At 43.4% G+C, this 19,791-nt stretch overlaps 1 protein-coding gene across 1 annotated transcript; it reads right to left on the reverse strand.

The window, feature by feature from the left end:
* Positions 1-3,036: 3,036 nt before the first annotated feature.
* Positions 3,037-13,953, reverse strand: LOC146677524 (alpha-1A adrenergic receptor-like). The gene is made up of 2 exons (XM_085423416.1): positions 12,554-13,953; positions 3,037-4,218 (listed from the first exon to the last, which is right to left on the reverse strand). Exons 1-2 carry the CDS (start codon positions 13,515-13,517, stop codon positions 3,665-3,667), a joined length of 1,518 nt encoding a protein of 505 aa, XP_085279542.1. The 5' UTR covers positions 13,518-13,953; the 3' UTR covers positions 3,037-3,664.
* Between the last annotated feature and the right edge of the window lie 5,838 nt (positions 13,954-19,791).

Below are 19,791 nucleotides of genomic sequence, written 5' to 3' on the forward strand. Positions count from 1 at the left end.
AGAAGCAGATAAATTAACATAATAAATCTTTAAATATGTGTAATGATTACTTGTATGTGTTGAATTTTTTGACAAAAGTGCAGACAATCCCCTGAGTTCTGTGTTAGTTTTTGTTCTTGAGGTTTTTTTTTTGCACTTTTCTGATCTTCTTCATGTTTCTGTCTCCAGTATTGGATCCTCTCTTTTATATCTTCTAAAAAATCTGATTTATCACACTCTTAATTGGTAGTTGGTGATTAACACTTTAATAACAACTGATCATGAGCTGTGTTTACGTTAACTATCTATATAATGGTTGGTGAGGGGGTAGGGACAGGCTTAGGGCGTCGGGGGGTTCCCCGGAGGCATCTTCCTTGGGGGGCTCAACCCGGGGTAGCGGTCACGTCCGGTTGGGGGCTCTGTTGGCTCTCAGGTGACTGTTTCCTCGCGGCTGCGTGCAGCGGGGCTAGGGGAGGGTCTGTGCTGACGGACGTGGGTTACTGACCTGGCAACCTGGCTGCCCCTGGGTGGGTCCGGGATGGGCGTGAGGTTTTGGGGGCGCTCCGTCTCTGGGCTGGGGCCCGGGCCGGGCCTCGGGGGCTTGGGTCCTGGTTGGTGTGTTGCCGGGGTTGTGGGCGGGTGGGTGCATGGGGGCCCGGCCCTGGAGCAGGGTGCCGCCGGTGCGTCGAGCCGCCTGGGGGGCTCTTCAACTGGTGGGGGGGATGGTCACATCTTGCAGGAGCTTTCTTCTCTTCAGGAACTCTCTGCAGGAGGGGGAGATACAGGAGAGGTGGAGGAAGATCTCAGCCTGGGCGTTTACCGTCTTATGTAGTCTGGAAGATGTGTGGATGGTGGGGTGGGTGCAGTTTTCTCTGTGGTGGGGTTGGGTGGACTGTCCAGGGCTCTGTGGAGCCGGAGGGCGCTACTGCACGTCTGATGGGCTTGGGCCCCCCTTCCCTGGCGGGTCGCGAAGGGTGGGAGTGCCTACTGGGGTCAGCGGGGGAGCTGGCCCCAGGGAGGGGTTACCTGCCCCTCCCTTCCTTCCCTCCCCATCTCCAGCTGCCTCCCTCTTCCCGCTCCTCCACAACCACCCACACATGCAGGGCCTTGGAGTAGGGGTATGTCACCAGGGTGCAGAGGAGGCTACCCCCCCGTCCCCCGTCCCCTTCTGGCTGCCTCTGCCTCAATTTTATCCCACAACTTAGACATTCACATTATTCACACTCTCATTACACATACATATAGGATCTTGGGGGTGGGCACAATCACGGAGTCCAAATTACCATCAGGGTGTACACCTCACCCCTGACGTCGTTGCCCACCTCTCAATTTTAAATACACTTAGTCATTGAGGGCTATCAGGAGGGACTATGCGCTTACCTGCTGCTCCTTGGCAGGTAGCTCCATGCCCTCCTGGGTTTTAATTGCACCTTAGAACACACATGCATCAACACTACAATGAGCGGGTGGAGGGAGGTTTGGAGTCTTCTCCCACCCCCATTCTCTGCGGCCTGCTGGAGCGGGAGGGCTAGGTGGAGTTGGCCGTCCGACTGCGGTCTGGAGTGTGGGGCCTCCCTGCTGCTGCGGAGTTGGGGTGGTCTGCCTCTCCCCACCGCAGGGAAAAGGGTAACACCACCTGGGTCTGGGTGCAATTCCCCCCTCCAGGGGCAAGGGTACCTAGACCTGGTTTGTAGAGTACGCTTGGGGAGTGTGATTGTGTGTACAGCGTCTCTTTATGTCTGTCTCCACGTCGGTTGAGTGTGGAGTGAGTGCATATGAGAGCATGAGGGTGGGAATGGATGTTTGTGTCTGTGTGTGCCTGTATGTCTGTGTCTATATGTCAGGTTGGGTATCAGACGCCACCTCTCTGGGGACACCTTAGGCCCTCCAAGGTTTGGAGGCCTATCTCCACCCACCACCACTTCCCCTGCCGGTGGCGGACTCCCTCAGGTGTCGGTGTGTTGGTGGTTCTTTGTGTCTGGGGGTGGGCGTCCGGGTACACACCGGCTCACTCCTTGGCGGCCGCTTGTCGGGGCCTGGGGCCTGGGGCTCGCTCGGGCCCCTTTGGAGGTGGGGTGCCCCCGGCCTCTCGGCCTGGGGCTCGGTCACTCAGGCACAGCTGGGGGCCGGCGGAGCTCACGGGCTCGTCACTGCAACTCCCCCTGACTTCTGCTCCGCGGCTGCTGGGCGAGCCCTCATCTGGGACTCTCCTCAGCTCTTACTGGAACAGTGGCGCGGCTGCCCCTCTGTTGGTCTTCCATGGTCTCTTGTGTTCTGGGGGCCTCTGGATGTCTGGAGTTTTGATCTCCTCCATACCCGCTTCACACCCTGGAGGACGGGGCTGTGGCCCCCCCACACTCCCTAGCAGGTCATTACATGGAGAAACCTTTGGAATGCAAGCATGCTGATCCACACAGGTATGCACACATGGGTATTCACAGACGCGGACTAAAGCCTTCTTGGCTGCTGCCTCAAAGCACACTGTGCGCTGTCTATCTTGCGTGCTGCACAATATCGTTTATTATTTAGTAAATATTGATATCTATGACTAGCTAGTTTATTGTGATGGTGCTTTGTTTTCTCTATTATTATGTTGCTCTTTGTTGTTTGCTGTCTCCTCTGTTTGTTTTTTTTTTTCTCCATACAGGTGACCCAGGAGTTCTTTTTTTTTTTCTCTCTCTTCCCCCCCCTTCTCACCGTCTCTTCTCCCCTTTGGTTTTCTTTCTTTCTCTCCCCCTCTTTCTCTCATTCATTCCCCCTGTCCTATTTATTAAAAAAAAAAAAAAAAAAAAAAAAAAATGACAAAGGATGAACTGAAGCTCTGCCATCACGTAATGTCGCATACTGCTGTTTCTGATGTCATTTAAAAAAACAAAAAAAACAAAAAAAAAACAAAACTATCTATATAATGAGGAAAACCTTTTTTTTTAAATCTAATAAACACCATCTGCTTCTGCTTCTATCATCAGACTGATGTTAACACCTCGGATAATACCTGAGAGAGCTCTTTGTTTGCCAGAGCAAAGTGAGAAATGAAGAGTTGGCCTTGAAGCAGAATTCAAGCAACGTTCTACTTTTATTTATTCATCACATTTCTACAAACATACAAAGAAGATGATATGGGATGATTGTGTGCACAGCAGATAAAACAGGTTATACTTTATTTCCACAATATACCATAAAGATACCAAGTGACTGCAACAGAACAGTGATCGTTTGTCTTTCCACGCTTTTTACACGACTCGGGTTCTTCGACACGTTCGCTCTTGTACAGAGCAGATGTGGAGTTGTAACTGAAAGGGAGTGAGAGGCTGTGCTGGATGGAGGTCCTTTCAGTCTTTTCTCCTAGAGTCTGAATAAACAAAAAAACACATGCATGCACAGATTTGTGTCCAGTCCCAAGAGGGCAGCAAACACTGTGTCAGAGCTGTTACTGTCTACTGAAAGAAACTCTACTTTCAATCTCAGTTACAGCAACATGGAACAACATACCTGTGATACAGCAGCATAGTCAGTACTCTTCACCTTACATTGACAGCTTATGACAATGATAATCCACTGACTGATGAATGATCATGGGATCATGTACAGTGAAGCCTGTGAAACCCTACCTCCCTGCTCTGTTTGTTACTGTGATCCCTATAAGGAATGAACCAGTAAGTCTCATCTTAGTACGACGAATGAGTCACACTTTGTCAACAGGCACAATAAGGTCTTTGTTGACCCCTCCCTTATCTTTATTCTTCACAAAGGAGAAAGAGAAAACTCCTCCTGTAGTTTCCTCAGCGGTTCTCCCCCCTCTCAGAGCTGTCGGCTGGCAATCGATGGGGCTGCCGGGCAGCAGGTTGGGGGTGGAGGGAGTCGGGGTGGTAGCTCCCCAGATGTATAATGCTTCCCCCTCAGGGCAAGGCGGCAGACCCATACTCAGGTAACTCGGGCTCGGGCTGGCTGAGGACGGCAGAGTACGCTGGCTTCCGTTCAGACAGCCGGAGTTGTGGTCCGTTGAGTTTTTGCGTGAGTTTCCAGAGGAGCTGAAGGTGGAGGAACGGTAATTATACTCTCTCCAGCCGGGACGCTTGCGCTGGTGACACTGGCATTTCAGGATCCGGATGAAAGCCAGCTTGAACTCGCGGTTGTAGCAGGGGTAGATGATGGGGTTCAGGCAGCTGTTGAAGTAACCAAGCCAGAAGATTACTTTGAAGAGGGATTCAGGTGGCCGCAGGTGCACATTAAAGGACCCTGGGACAGCAGGGGGTAAAAAGAGAAGCTGCTCTTAGTCATGAATAGTAAGCATGGCTGATGTAGTCGCCTACACATTCTACACATTCACCAATACAACAAGTGAAAGATCCTTTTTTTGATCCAGGGAGGAGACACAAACTGGGATCTGACAGAATCTGCCAAATCAAACATTTGGAGCTATTGTGAATAAGAGAGCAGCGGCTCTGTGCAGAAATCCTAATTTCTTCTGTTCTTTGGCTAGTTCACATAAAACTAACATCAATCCTTCTATTTTCTTTCTCTTATCTAGTCAGTAATGTAATGCGGTGTGGTGGAGGGGCTGGAGTCCAGAGGCCCCATTATAGCTAGCTAGCTTCTTGGCTAACACATAGACAACCATTCACATTCACACCTAAGGCCAATTTAGAATGGCCAGTTTAAATAACCTAACGATAACTCAGGTGATACCGTGTGATTAGGAGCTAAAATGGGTGCCTACCACTTTAAGGATGTTAAATCAATCACAGCAGCGGTTTAGTGACTTGAGGGGCGTGGCCTAAGTAGACGGCAGTGTCATGGTTTTCTGACCTGTACACAAGTAAGTTCTTATTTTTGATTATATCTAAATGGAATTCATTATTACCTCTTTAGTTTGTAAAAGATAAATAAACCGTCAAGTGAAATCGATTTTTCTATATAAGAACATGTGTCAGCCATAAACTCTTTTATTACCCTACACATATTCTAACGTCTCAGTTTTCACTATTTTCCCTGAGCTTTTTAACTTGTTTGTATGCAAGGCCGTCAATTAAATCTCAGAAAACCAGCCTGCACAGTACAAATGAAGCCAATTAGCTGAGTTCCTAAATTTTAGACTCCAATTAAGTAACGCTTATCCTAATAATAAAATAATGTTAAAAATAATGTTGTTAACTAGACTTCGATTGTTACTGTAAAAACAAACTATCAAAAATCTCTGATATAATTCAGATTTGAAAACTTGGGTCTTTAAATGACTGATTTATTTTCAGAGTTATGCGTGTTCACCTTGTGACACCCTTCTGCAACTCCTTCGTAGTGGCAGTGCAAGAGTCTCTGGGTGTTGCCAAGGCTTAATTGCCAATTGTCTACACTTCCAGAGGTGTGGGTAAAGGCATGGCTGAGGATAGGTTGGGGGAGATGACACTTCTTCTCTTCAATGGCTCTCTGGGATTTTTTTTTTTAAGTTGACGTCCCATCCATCCTCTTCCATTTATCCTTCTCAGGGTTCTGTTGAGGTTATTGAATGATTTATAATAAAAACAATGCTTCTGCAAACTCTGGTGTCAATCTCCACTTTATGAACAAGTCTCTATTGTAGATGAGACATTAGGTCTCAATGGGACTACCTATATAAAAAAGGTTAAATAAAAATAATAAATAAAAACGTTGTGGCTTTTGAGCCGGATCGAAACAGCTTTTTTAATTTAAAGATTGATCTGATGGCTAGAGTAATTCAACAGTTAACATACTAAAAGTGTTGTTTACTCAAAGACCTTACTCATTTTAGGTAGTATCATGTGTTCTCACTGTTTCACCAGCAGAGATTCAGGGTTCATGACAAGCTAAGCTATTCGCCTTCTGACTCAACCTCCACACTCGAAACACAGTCGTGAAAGTTGACCTTTTCACCTGAAGCATCCGAAGTTGAGATTCCAACGACCTTGTACAAGTCGGAAAAAATGTGTATTAAGTTGTGCTAAAGAAATGTTTTCACCAAATGACTCATGAATAAGCATGCAGTCCTGAGCTACATTTATACTGAGCGATGATATGCTCATTTTTGCTAAATTTGAGGATTGAATCTCTCCTGTGAAAGTCAGCAGAGGTTATTTATATATTCTGTAAGGGAATATGAAAGTGTACTATGGCACCTCAGAGTCATCTGGAGGCTGAATAAATGTAACTGACAGAAAGTGATCAACATGGATCAATTACAGCCATTTAATTAGGTCGTTTTAAGATCATTTTATACTCATTACACATTACTGAGACTTCCTGGTTTAGTTATCCTTTATTGATGTTGCATCATATCCAACAGGTGGCAGCACTGATTAAGATAAACAGGGTTTTTTTTACTCTTAGACCGTTTGCAGTCTTCAGATGAGGATGTGAAGACAGTTAGTTCCATATGTTATTCATCATTACAGAAAACCTTGTATTTAGGAAGGCCTTCACAAGCAGATAATGTGTTTCCTTAAAAAGAAAAAACCCAAAACAAATTAAAACAATACACTTGATCAAGAAAGCAGAAAAGGTGAGCTGACCCTGAATTCCCTTTTAGATAAATGCTCTGTGGGAGAGACGAGCTGGTCTGAAAAGGGGGAAAAAAAGTTGAAGTGAAATGACAGTTTGTCCTGTCAGAGGTTATGGAGGTTACACTAGCAACACAAGTGTCTCCTTTCTGCACGGTGCCTAGTGGCCTTGTCTGTGTTTACACAGGTAACATGGCTGAAGCTGTGCAGACGTGATCGTTGGTCAGACTCGACACGAAAAACGAAATGATATCATTCTGAAAGAGTATGAGGCAAGTTTGCCATGTATGATAATGAGCAAATCTGGGCTGGGTTAAATTGCATTAATCTACCCCCTGTTGTGCTTTTTGTCCTACTGTGGCTGAGCTTAAATACAGGAAGGATATCTTACAAGCTAATGAGGTGAGAGGGGAAGCCTGAAGACTAAAATAGGGGATTAATAAGCACAGCACAGCGTGATTAGTGTGAAACAGACACATTGTGCGTTTGCGCGCGTGTTTGTGTGTAGGCTGATGTGAGTAAAACAACGTTTCTTTACACCAGCCCACATTCCTAAATTGATATCACATTCCTGGATAGGCTGAGGATGCACCACGATCTCAGGCTTTCAAGTGTGAAATTACCTCTGACAACCAGAGACACCTCAGCTTACTTCTTCATGAAAATCAGATCAACAGCTTTAACGATTACTCTAAGCTGTACAAGGTGCATTATACACAACACAGCCAAAGGGTGAACTGACGCAGGTACCCGGGTCAAAAGCACACTTTGATTTTGATGTCGCAATAACAGGAGAGCATGGAACCAGACGTGTTCTTTCCAAAACACACGCACGCACACGTACACGCTGCTGTGGACAATTTGTAATGTTGATGAAAGTGATTATTTGACAATATGAGGAAATGTCGCTTTCAGCTTTCATCCTAATGAGTGGCTCCAAGTACTAGAAGCTGTCTCTCTCTCTCTCTGTGTGTGTGTGTGTGTGTGGTAGCTAGACTGTGAGATGAGACTGCTGTCTGAATGAGTCTTGGCCCCATAAACTCCAGATGAATCGGTGTCTTCTTGGTGGCTGGTATTTTCACATGCTATTTTCCCCTCTGCTCGGCCACTTAAATGTGATTACATAACTGTGTGAGCTATGAGTGTGATTGGGATACAGAGGAGGGGATTTGGTGAATTAAAATATGGTCATTCCTTCGTTTCTCTCCATGTCTGTCTCTCTCCATTCATCTCCATTTGTCAGTGTGTTTCTCTGTGTAGTAGCTGGCTGCAAATCAAAAGGATTTGACTGCCTGCATCACATCTCTGCTTATTCTTTTCTCACCCATAACCTTTTGAAACTGATCAACCCTGATTATTAAATATTTTGCGTGCTTACGTTCTGTAACGTCTCGGTTTGGGCGACAGTTGTATAAATCTACACCACGTGCATCTGGATTGGACACCGAGAGCAGCATCCACACAGGCAAAACCGATACGAAGCACCGTCTCCATCCTCGGAAACCCCCTTTAACAACATCCCGATCATCCCACAGAGAGTATAAGTTGGGACCCTGCCATCATGTTCCCGTGTCTCCTTTCAACACAAACGTGGGATAAAAGTGTAGGAAGCGCTGGCTGACAGCAGACCTTCCAGTGTCCAGACATGGTTCATGTTTGTGTGTTTAAGTTCTGTGTGAACGTGGTCCATTTTTGTCCTCTTTCAAGTGTTTATGTTTAAAAGCTATAGTATAAACGGCAGAGGAGGCGATGGGCTCAGCCCTGGGACAATAGTATACAGATAAATGCGGGCGGGTTGTGGCCTCACCCTTTCTGTTAATAGAAATGTTTGCACCTCCTTCCTGAGGACAGGCACACGCATATTTCACTCTGAAACACAGGAACATCTTAACAAAACATGGCATCCTGTTATTCTAACTAATTGAAGTAGTGATGCCTATTCTGTGCCATGTACACACACACACAATCTGCTCTCACACATCCTGTTTCATAACACAGCAGTAAATATGATTAATATGTCTTGATCTGAGAGGAAAAAAGCATTATTGCCCTCTCGCTTTGCTTTCAATGAAAACCGTAGCGTGAAGCTATTTTTGGAAAATTGAGCTGACATCCCAGAGACCCCTCGTCTTCACCCCGATACCCCGTGGCACCTCCTGCTCTGCTCTGCCACCTCCTTTCTTTTTCATTGCTTTGATACTTAGCTCTCTAATTATTTTTCCTTCTCAAAAAAGCATTTGAGTTAACCCTGGAGCGCACAGGCGGGCCAGCTCAGCGGCCTTAAAAGCCAAAGAAGCTGTCTGAGAATCCCACAGAATTAACTGTTTCTGCTCAAAAAATGAGGAAACAACACCTCAGGTGTTGGATTCTCTCACATTTAGACACGCTGCTTGCACCACTTGTTCGATGCGAGGCCTTCACAGGACATTAGTGCCTATGCTGGCTGTGACAGAGCTGTGGGAAAATATGTGCAATGAAACACTAAAAACTTTTCTTTGGATGAGCGCAGAGATGAGGACAAGTGTGAGGATAACAGTCGATCTGGTTCTAAAATATATTTATTTGTGTGTATATTTATTTAAAGTTAAACATTTTTTCCCCTTTAATAGCAATATGAAGAAACCTTTTCTTCATTTATATCTATGCAGGCCTGAAAAGTCAATTAACTGATTAGTCACTGGAGCAAAAATTAATTAGTAACCTCGCTGATAACTCAGAATTACTTTCAGTTATTTAGCAAGCAATTCAATATGAGCTGCACTCGTTTTACTCATGTGGGCAAATTGACTTTTGTTGTTCAGTAAATCTTGTAGATTTTGTAGATTTTAATTGTTTATGAACAAGATAAACGCATGAAAATGTCTAATTAAGCTGAAAAAACTATGAAATTCATCTCATCACAGACATGAAATAAATAAATATTTGTAAACAATCATAAAATCTGCTTCCGTGCACAGTGGCCTTGGAACACTTTAATTTGCATGTGAACCCATGTTGCTATAGCTTTTGCTGCAGAGTTGCCTTAAGCTATTATCTTGCATGTGTTATATGAGACCTGCTTAAAGGACATATGAGATTTGAAAGGTCAGTGTCAGTGTAAATAAATAGTTATCAACAGTAAAAGTACATCATGGAGTGTACTGGCTGCCCTACTGCACCTCTCACCCTATGACAGCTGGGATAGGCTCCAGCCCCCAGTGCAAACCTGGACTGGATGGATGGATGGATATAATCTAACTTAGATATTTGGATGAAAATGAGTCTTTAGGGAAAAATAAAACACCATGAAACAAAATTAAAAGACTGGAAATCGGCTTCAGTCTGGGTCAGTTTGTCAGATGAGTCAACACAACAAGCATCAGGAGGCACTGGTGCACATGATTAATGGAAGTGGGACGTTTACATGACTGTAAAGTTGCCTTTACAAATTGTTGTGTTTGCACTGTAGTGCCTACTCTGAACTTCTTCAATCTTGTTCCCGAAAAATCAAAATCAGAATCAAATAAACTTTGGAAACTTGCTGAAGCCAACCTGAAGTGAACGCAAGCTTTACATTTTTAAAAGAGAAACAGCCAGACTAATAGGCTGATACATTCTAAGTTTAGGTATGACGCTTTTACCGACAAATATGCAGATGCTGAAAGTTCACAGCAAGTGTGTGTTAGATTTTGGACCGCTTTTCGTCCAAAGTAGCTGGTTTGGAGTACACTAACTTAAAAAAAATTTGACGTCGTGTTTATAATCCTGAGGTTTTTGCTCCAAGTTAAAGGCGTAAAAGGAAAAAGGACACTTTAAAACCTGAAAAGGAATGACTCAAACTGTGGGAACCGTTGCTGCCTGCTTGCCATTTATGTACAATGACAAAAAAATAAACTCCACAGTAATAACAGATGTTGCGTAAGATAGGTGAGACCTGTAGCTAAGGGACAGTTCACATATTTCTTCACAGGTTAAAACTTGATGGATCTGAGGTTGCAGTGGCTCCTTTTGGCCAGCCTCACTTTGATCTCTGAAAGCTTTTAATTGTTTAAAAAGCTGCAGTGATGGATGAGGCAGAAGCATCTGCAGCCACGCTGACACAATCGCTCAAGACACAAACGAGCATAACTTGCAATGCATTCACATAAACACGGATAAATATTTCATCACCCATCCACTGCACACCAGCACACACACACACACGCGCGCACACATCACCAACCACATGAGTTACAATACGAATCAGTGGCAGTGTGCAGAGGAAGGAGCAGGATAATAACAAGTGTGAAACAGGAAATCCCACTCTGTGGGTGGAGGCTCAGATCAACACAGGGATAGTGCCGCTGTCCTATCAGACTTAAGACGTGAGTCACACCAGAGAGCAGAGAGCAGGACAAACTTTAACTTCAAAACAACATCTCCCACAAATCTGCATCTGAAAATAGAGGTGCCTCAGGGCCCCGGTTCAGCTCCCTGGGTTGAGCAGGTGACCCAGGCTAACGCAGAGGTTTGAATCTGCCCCGAGGCCTTTTACTGCTTTTTTTCCCCCTGCTTTCCTGCCTTCTCTAGACTGTCCCAACACAATAAAAGCTAAACAAAATAAAGGCTAAAATAAAATATGTTAAAAAGAAAGGGAGCTCGGTGCCCAGCTTTGACATGACTATATAGTAGCACCATTCTCTGCCAGAGTACTCTCTCTGTGGATGCTTTTATGAATCTCTTAAGCCACTTAAAGTGGGCAGTAAATAAAGCTGCATGGTGCTTTGTCGCAATGTATCAGTATTCTACACCAGAGACTGTAAAGAGAAACTTGGGGGCTGGTTTTTGGCAGTGTCTAAAGAGGGTCCTTCTGAAGTCCACCCCTGAATGTAGGCGTAGAAGCCTCTCAGAACTGCAAATTCAGAACTTTGTAAAATCACATTTGGTGTGTACATTCGGTATCTCATCCAGGATGCCTTGGGGCAAAATAATCCCTGCCATGTAGCACTGCATAGTGATCCTGCCTCAGGTACTGTGTGTGTGTGTGTGTGTGTGTGTGTGTGTGTGTGTGTGTGTGTGTGTGTGTGTGTGTGTGTGTGTGTGTGTGTGTGTGTGTGTGTGTGAGAGGACGTGATGAGCTGCAGCTTGAAGCCAGGTGCATAAACACACTCCCTTATATCGACGCTAAATGAACACATGCAGACACATGGCTGTACACAAACATATACATATAGCCCACGGTGCCCCCGCGGGGTTAATCCCCACACATTCAGACCATCCGGCCCATTCTTGAATACAGCGCTTGTTTTTCAGTGAGGCCGTTTCCCCCTCCCCTCCCAAATGCCACTGCTAAACAAAGACTTGATGTTTTCTCAGCCTGCAATACATTGCTTCATTTCCACTGCAGTTTTTTAAACATTCATGCCAGAGTGCTGTTGAATGCTCGCCAGCGCCAGTGGCATCATAAGGGAGCCTCAGCAGGCTCCACAGGCTTCTGAAATGACTGACCAGAGCAGAGAGAGGCCACCTACCACTCACAGTGTATTTAGTGCAACAACAAATCAAATCAGACACTGAATTACGCTGAAAATATTTGGATGAGCTCTCAGTGAATTCCACTTCCTTGAAATGTTTTGGCGTTTCCAATGGGGCCCTGATTTCAGAGAAAATGGTGAACTTTTAACTTTGCAACATAAACAGAGGCTTAGGCCAGATCAATGATATAGATTCATTCATTCTGCGTCACATATTGCTACAAGATAAGGGGTTTTACTTCAGCAGTAATGGCTAAACCCGTAGAGCCCACTGAGACGTTTAATGACAGCAGAGCAACCCAGGAGATTCTGTGTGCGGCAGATATGATTTGCAATGCCTGCAGCAGCGTTTAACAGCAACAGTTTAGCTTCCCAGAGACATTTATGTGACTGAGATGTATTTTCTGCAGGCTGTTTTCGACCAATTAGATATATGTTTTTAAACTGGCTTCCAGGGGGAACAAAGGTTGTCGATGTCTTTTTGCAAATTGCTTCATGTAAAAAAAAAAAAAAAGTATAGTCGTGGGGCGTACAAAAGACCCCCACCGAGTGACGTACGGAACCTACCTATGGGTAAGGCGAGAAAGAAGGGCAGCCAGCAAAGGGTAAACATGCCGACCACAACTCCCAAAGTTTTAGCTGCTTTCTTCTCCCGGGAGAATTTCAGCAGTTTTACCGTGAGCGAACTTCTAGCCTGGTTCGCGCGACCCTTCCCCGTGCCAGAACTGCCGGGATCCTCGTGCACCTGAGATCCCTTGTGGATCCTGAGGGTCAACTCGCTGGAGTTCATCCTCTCCCGCATCACACCTGCCTCCAGGTTCTTAGTGGTCCTTTTGGCGACTATGTACACACGGCAGTACATGGCCAGTATAACGACGAGAGGGATATAGAAGGAGCCGAGGGAGGAGAAGAGCGCGTAAAACGGCTCCTCGGTGATGGGACATATCGTGTCGTCCGGCGACGGTGGCTGCTTCCACCCGAGCAGAGGGCCGATGGAGATGACCACCGACAGCGCCCAGACCCCAAGCATGGCCAGCAGAGCCCGCTTCTCCGTCACGATACCCGGGTACTGCAGCGGGTGGCTCACTCCAATGTAGCGGTCAATAGATATTACGCACAGGCTCATGATGGACGCGGTGCAGCACAGCACATCCACCGCCGCCCAAATGTCACAGAAGATCCTGCCGAACACCCAGTAGTCCAGGATCTCCAGTGTGGCTGACACAGGCAGCACCGTGGTGCCCAGCAGCAGGTCCGCGATAGCCAGGTTGATGATGAAGTAATTGGTCGGGGTCCGCAGGTGCCTGTTGCACACCACAGCGAGGATTACAAGGATGTTGCCCGCAATGGCAAACACGATGAAAGCCCCGAGTACCAAGCCGAGCGGGATGGCTCGGGTGAGGTCCATCTCGCTGCGCACCGTATGGTTACCCCCAGAGCTGTTAGTGAAATTGAACTGGGAAGACGCCCCGTCGAGTTTCGAGGAACCATTTTTCCACAAGTCTGTGACATTGTCAATGCTCAGACTCATTTTGACTCACAAAGTCCTCCATAGCAGGCTCCAGACCACTTGTAGCTTTAAAGAAAGGGCTTTAACACAAACTGCCAAAACGGTCTATGTGCGCATGGCTCACTGCGCTTCTTCGAATTCGCTTCCAAACGTTTTATCAGAGAAAAGCGATCATTGTGCAGCCGCACGTTCCCCATGCAGTCCGTCTCCCCCCACTCTCCTGAGAGGTTAGTGGAGAAGTGAGGGGGGCAGCAGTCATCTCCTGCCTCCTCTCCTCCGCACACAGCGTTGCCATATATTGACCAAACATACCTAAACACGCGCTTATGAAGTGCGCGTGACGCACTGCACGAAGAGCAGTGATTGCGCAGAATACGCACATAGTGTCGTTGCTTCATTTTCTTTCTTTCTTTCTTTCTTTCTTTCTTTCTTTCTTTCTTTCTTTCTTTCTTTCTTTCTTTCTTTCTTTCTTTCTTTTGACTTTGCAGGACGCAGTGAGGAATCGCGCTTTTTGGGTGAAGCACTTCATTTGTGTCCGATTTATTTTTCCCCACGGTGGGAGGGTGCTTAACTGGGCATTTACAAGTTCCACAACCACATAACTTTGTGAGAGTAAACCTCGTTGGTGCAGTTTTTTTTAAAGGTACTTCTAGCTTGCTTGGCGGTACGCTGGTAAAAAAGTGTTTTGTTGACAGAGAAAATAATGACATAATTTTAAGCCAAGGTGTCCTGACTGTAAGAGATGCTCAGTTTCAGTGCGGTAAATATTCAGGATGTTCCAGCAGTCAGCTTAGATGGTTAAGCCTTCAACTTCAAACCGATTAAGTTCAAACGTAGATTACACATCACATACAATCCTCTCTCATATGACAGCTATCTCTCGTGAATTATATTCCTATTTTGGTAAAATGCAAGAGTTCCTCAGAGTAATCTCATCTCGGGTATACCGTATAAGTTAGGAAGAAGTGGCAGGCTTAGTGGACTGGCACATGCGCATTCCAGAGACAGGTTCCTCTCTTAGAAGCACTTTATAAAAAGGCCAACCACTATGGGTCTAATTTCCACAAAAGTAAAAATTTTTTTTTCATGTTTATTGAATTACAAAGAATATATATGTACCTACAAATAATTACCAGTACATAAACTAGAATATAAAAGCAAAAATTAAAGGTTTACAGGAAAGAAGAAAAACAAAACAAAACAACCCAGCAGAACTTTAAAATAATGTCCCACTATTAATAATCAGCAAGGTGTCAAAAAGTGATTAATTTATAATTTATATGGCATTACTCCTCCTTAGTATACCATTTATAAATAAAAATATATGTTCACGATTATAACTACAGCACTGACTGTAGTCATAAATAATAATAAATACAGATCTAAACATATCTGTATTTATAAATGATATATTAAGATGGAGTAAATATAAATGATGAATTACACACTCAGTATTAGCTTTCCAAATCTTAATAGTGTGACATTATAAAGTGCTACCAATAATTCTGCTGTAATTTTAGTAGTTAGTTACTTCCATGTATTTATAACATAAAATCAAACAATATTTCCCCCAATGTATTCTGTAAATACTTATTCACAACATAAAGAAAGGAAATATTGTTTGTTTTTATGTTAAAATGCATCAGATTTACACCCTATTTAAAATTTCTTTCCTGGAAGAAAATAACTGAGGTTACTCATTACTTAAACACTGTCAGATTAATTACTTCTTCTTTCCTGCAAAATCTTGAATATTTACTCCCTTATCCAAGTGTGTGTATTTGTAGGTAACTATAATTACATTTTTAATGTCAGATAAAATGTAATAACATTCCTTTCAGTTTTAGGGAAATCGTACCTTTAATCATGGGCATTATTATAAAGTGCTGCTGAGCTGTTTAACTATTTATGCTACACAGGCAGCTGACCAACACACAAAGGTGTCCTCTGATAAACCTGAAGTTGCATGCTTTACGATTTGGTGCTCTGCAAAGTTGGCTTTTATTCACAGACCAGATTGTTTGAAAGAATTTGTCATGTTTAATATTTTCGGGAAACAACACACACATGACCTGCAGCAACGACCTGAGTGGTCTCCTTTGGACAAACTAATTAATACAGGTTAGACCAAAAGTATGTGACTAATTTAATATAAATTATGTCAAAAGTGCTGAAAATGAATTCTCCATTGTGATGTCATCGTGTCAAACATTTTCATAAAGATAGTCATGAAATATGCAGGACTCATGAAGTAAAATGTGTTTCTTTTTCTTCTTTTCTACTGATATACCAAATAAAACTCGCATAATTTCTGAACTGAGCATTAAGAGGTTCTTCATGACTAATATGTGAAGTGACTGCTTCCACCTCCTGCATATTCACAAGGCTTAATAGCATCCATCTCTTTAGAGTAGAAAAAATGCAAAATAATCCGAGAGTGAAAAGAAAAGCATTTAATGGTTTTGGATACGACGATTTCACGGCCAAAATTGTTTCTCTGAAAAACAACCCAAGTGGAATTTATTTTCCCGCTAAAAGGAGAGAAATAACTTGCTCTCCAGACTGGTTTATCTCGACATTTTAAACAAATAAGGAAGTGAAACACGTAGACCTGCATTCGTTGATCTCGTCCTGCAGGTTTCTCCATGTTTTTCAGGGCACAGTCACTACTTGTTTATGTTCCTCTCAGTGCACTTACACCAAATATGTGCCAAGAAGATTATTTATCATTTAAATCTAAACCAATTCACAGCATCAGTGAACACAGAGCGCTTTCATTCCTGTCAAGTCCTAAAGATTATAAGTTTATGAGCTTAATTTTTTATTAAGTGTAAGAACGATCAGTTATCCTGATAGAGCTCATAACAGAAGCTAGTGTTCAGTCCCCCCGCTATGTGACCAAGGCTTTAAACAGCTTTGGTCTTATCAATGTTTGAAAGTTAGAAGGTCAAAACATTTAAGTCGCCCAACACAAATAAATAAATGAAAAGAGTTCATGGAAGCACTTTTTCAGCTAAATCAGGGCTCAGAAACACTCCCAACTAAAAACCAAGAGGCTTCTTTACCACGTGGAGCAACATTCCTTCAGAGGAGGATTAGGAATTAGCCTCTCAATCCTTCAGCAGGCACCAGAGTACTTAAGTATTTTGTGGATCTTCCTTAAAAGAGGAATCACCTGGAATTATCTCAAATAGTATCTATGACTGGATTTTACTGCATTTCACTGACCATTTCACTTGATTGAATACACTGAGCCTGCAGATAACATAAAAGCTGCTCAGCGTGCTGCCAAGTGCCCCGGGTGAGCAAAACCTTTAGTATCATTTGCTGAAAATTCGACTTCAGCAGGAGCATCCTCCTTTCGCTTTATGTGCTTCTGTGGTGAGATTTGCCTCAATTTCAAGAGGATCACTTTTTCTTCTTGGCAGGAAAAACAATATAAATCTGGAAGACAAGGAGCAATTTGCCTTCTTTTGTACAGACACAGGCTTCTAGTTTTGCACAGCATTCTGTCATTATTTTAATCTATTTAACATGAATCAAATGAGATTAAGAAAGTAGACAGTAGATAAAAACATACCCACATTTATTTTCCACATTTATTTTGTTCTGAAACGTCAAAGATTTATGTAGTGTTTGCACAATCCTGTTTCTCTAAGTTATATTTTAAGGACTGATTGTGAAACACGAATGCGAGAAGGAGGCTTTGCTTGAAACTGACATCTCTGTGGAGAGCTGCGTCCCTCTTTGACCTTGTGCTGCTCCTCTTCAAAAACCTGACCTCTAAGTGACGTGGTGGCGGAAAAGCTGTGGACGCTCACACCATATGTCCAGTATTATGCAGTCCAATAAAAGAGAACAACCCAAACACACGGTGCTGGTTTAGGATCAGCACAGCGTGACCTGTGAAAATAGACAAACAGACACACGCATACAGTTTTTACTTATGTAAGAAAGTTTCTTATTTCACAGGATTCTCTCCTTATGCTTGCTGTGGATGTTTTTCATACCATCGATAGGCACGCAAATGCCAGCTGGTAGTGAAGCCCCCACATACACTTAATCTATAGCTGCCCACCTGGTTGAGTGGGCTTCTGTAGTTTAGTCACGTAGCCTCTCCCAGACCATATATGGGTGATGTTGTGTAATACTCAGAGACATTGAAAATACTTTTTTTGTTGTTGTATAACTGGGCTTTCAGATTAGTAGCATGATTTTTTGGAATGACCATAAATAGACTCGAGGAGCCGAGATTCAGAGACAGAAAATGCGATCTGCTCTTCCAGGATTGTCACTCTTTTCTTCGAGCATCCATCTCATACAGAGATGTTTTTTTCTTTTCTTGGTCATCAAAGTAATGAATAGCCAAGAACACAGGCTCCTGCTCTATTGTAAAATAAATCAGGCTTGGATATTCAGCGGATGCTAGCTTTAGAATAATGTTATTAAAAAGTATCAATTAGTGGGAAAAAAGCAGTGAGTGACAGCTCACTGGGTGAAAATGCCTTGTTGATGTCAGATTAGAGGGGACTGGCCAGACTCCTTTGAATTGATAGGAAGGCAACATTATTTTTGCAGCCAAGGTGTGCAGAAGAGCATCTCTGAGTGCACAACATTCTGAATCTTGAAACAATACAGCAGCAGGAGACCACACCAGTGAACAGCTAAGAACATCAAACTGAGGATTACACTTTGGGAAAGTTTGGGAAAATGGCCTCATGGTAGGTCAGAATTTTTCTTTTCTCCCTGTTTCCTTTCCTTATGAACGACCTCCTGACAGCCACTCTTCCACTGAAAACCATTTCTGATGAGGCTTCAGTGAACAGTAGATGGATTAATCGAGGCGCCACATGCATCTCTCAGGTCCTGTGTCAGGTCTTTGCTATATTTTTTCCTATTTCTTAAGGGCATGACTTTCAGATATTGTACATCTACTGTAGATTGTTTTTTAGGCCTGCCAATTCTCCTTTTGTCCTCCACTTTGTTCAGTTTCCTAAAAGTTTAAAGACACACTAATGGCTCTTTTGGAATAACCTTGTTGGTGCTAAAAATCAAATTTTATGCCTGTCAGACTGTGTTATCTTCTTCACACATTCAGCTAAAGAACAAATTATATGCTGTTGCAACAGGCTGCTAGTAACAAAGTGCCTTAAGATACAATTTACAAGAAATCACAACCATTTCTTCATAATTTAGGAACAGTTGGGGATGTTTTATAGTGATGTCTAACATATTGTATATAGGACTATAGAGCGAGCATGAAAGAAGCAAAATGAGAAAAACAGAAAGCAAACTGAACAAAACATAGCCATTAGTGTTATCGCACTCACTCAGTAAGCATCACATCAGTGGCTTCCTCCTTAACTGACTGAAGCCAGAATCATCCATCAGGCCGCAGCGGTGGCTCGGGGAACAATCCTCCACCTGGATAACTGCATGTGGTTAAAGTGGTGTTTTCTCTGTAGGTACAAGCTTTGTGGAAACAAATGACAATCTGAAAGCAAGGCTGGATTTAGGCTTTGTTATCATTAGTTTCAGGTAGAAAAGACCAAACATAACTATAGGAGTGAAAATGCTGCTTTTAATTAAACCAGAAACCCTCACAGCTTCACTAGTAAATGATTTTTACATCAATAATGCAGCAAAGGGCTGCTTGCTGTGGTGAACCACTCCTGAGGTACCCTGAGGTCTGTCAGCCATTTCAGATGGTATTGGCATATTAATTTGCTTCTATCAGTTGTTTTTATCCTCATTGCCAATCCACTGCTTCCATTGCCAACGAGTTGGCAGTTATCACGTCATTCAGTGTTTTTTGTTTCACCCTGCTGAATGGAGGTTATGTGCTCAGTTATATCAGGTTAAAATAGCAACAAAATTCTGCATTTAAGGCTGGAGGATTGGCAGATTTAAAGTCTTTTGGACTTAAAATAATGACACTATGATTTGTTTTCAAGTGCTGGCTGATAAGGATTAGGAAAAAGTAATTCCCAGTCAGTGGAACCATACAGTTTTCATAGGGACAGCCAGGCTGAGACCATCTCCTTACTTTATTTTTCACTGTAGGAAAAATATTTTTGGTCATGCAGATAGAAGTGCACTTTGAACTTCCTATCTATAACAGGCTTTAAAAAAAGACTTTCAACTGATTAAAAAAACATCAAATTTCTCCCTTTCATTGTTGCTAGAGTTCATAATAACTGGATGCCAATTTATAGGCCGGTCGTGTGGAGAAATAATTCCTCCTTTTTGAGATGGTTGTTACTGGCTTAACTCCAGCAGCATAAGCCGTTGTGTG

The sequence above is a fragment of the Rhamphochromis longiceps genome, linkage group LG2 (genome assembly GCF_057381845.1).
Source record: "Rhamphochromis longiceps isolate RC_006_pf linkage group LG2, R_longiceps_female_GT1.1, whole genome shotgun sequence".
In the NCBI taxonomy this organism is placed as follows: Eukaryota; Metazoa; Chordata; class Actinopteri; order Cichliformes; family Cichlidae; genus Rhamphochromis; species Rhamphochromis longiceps.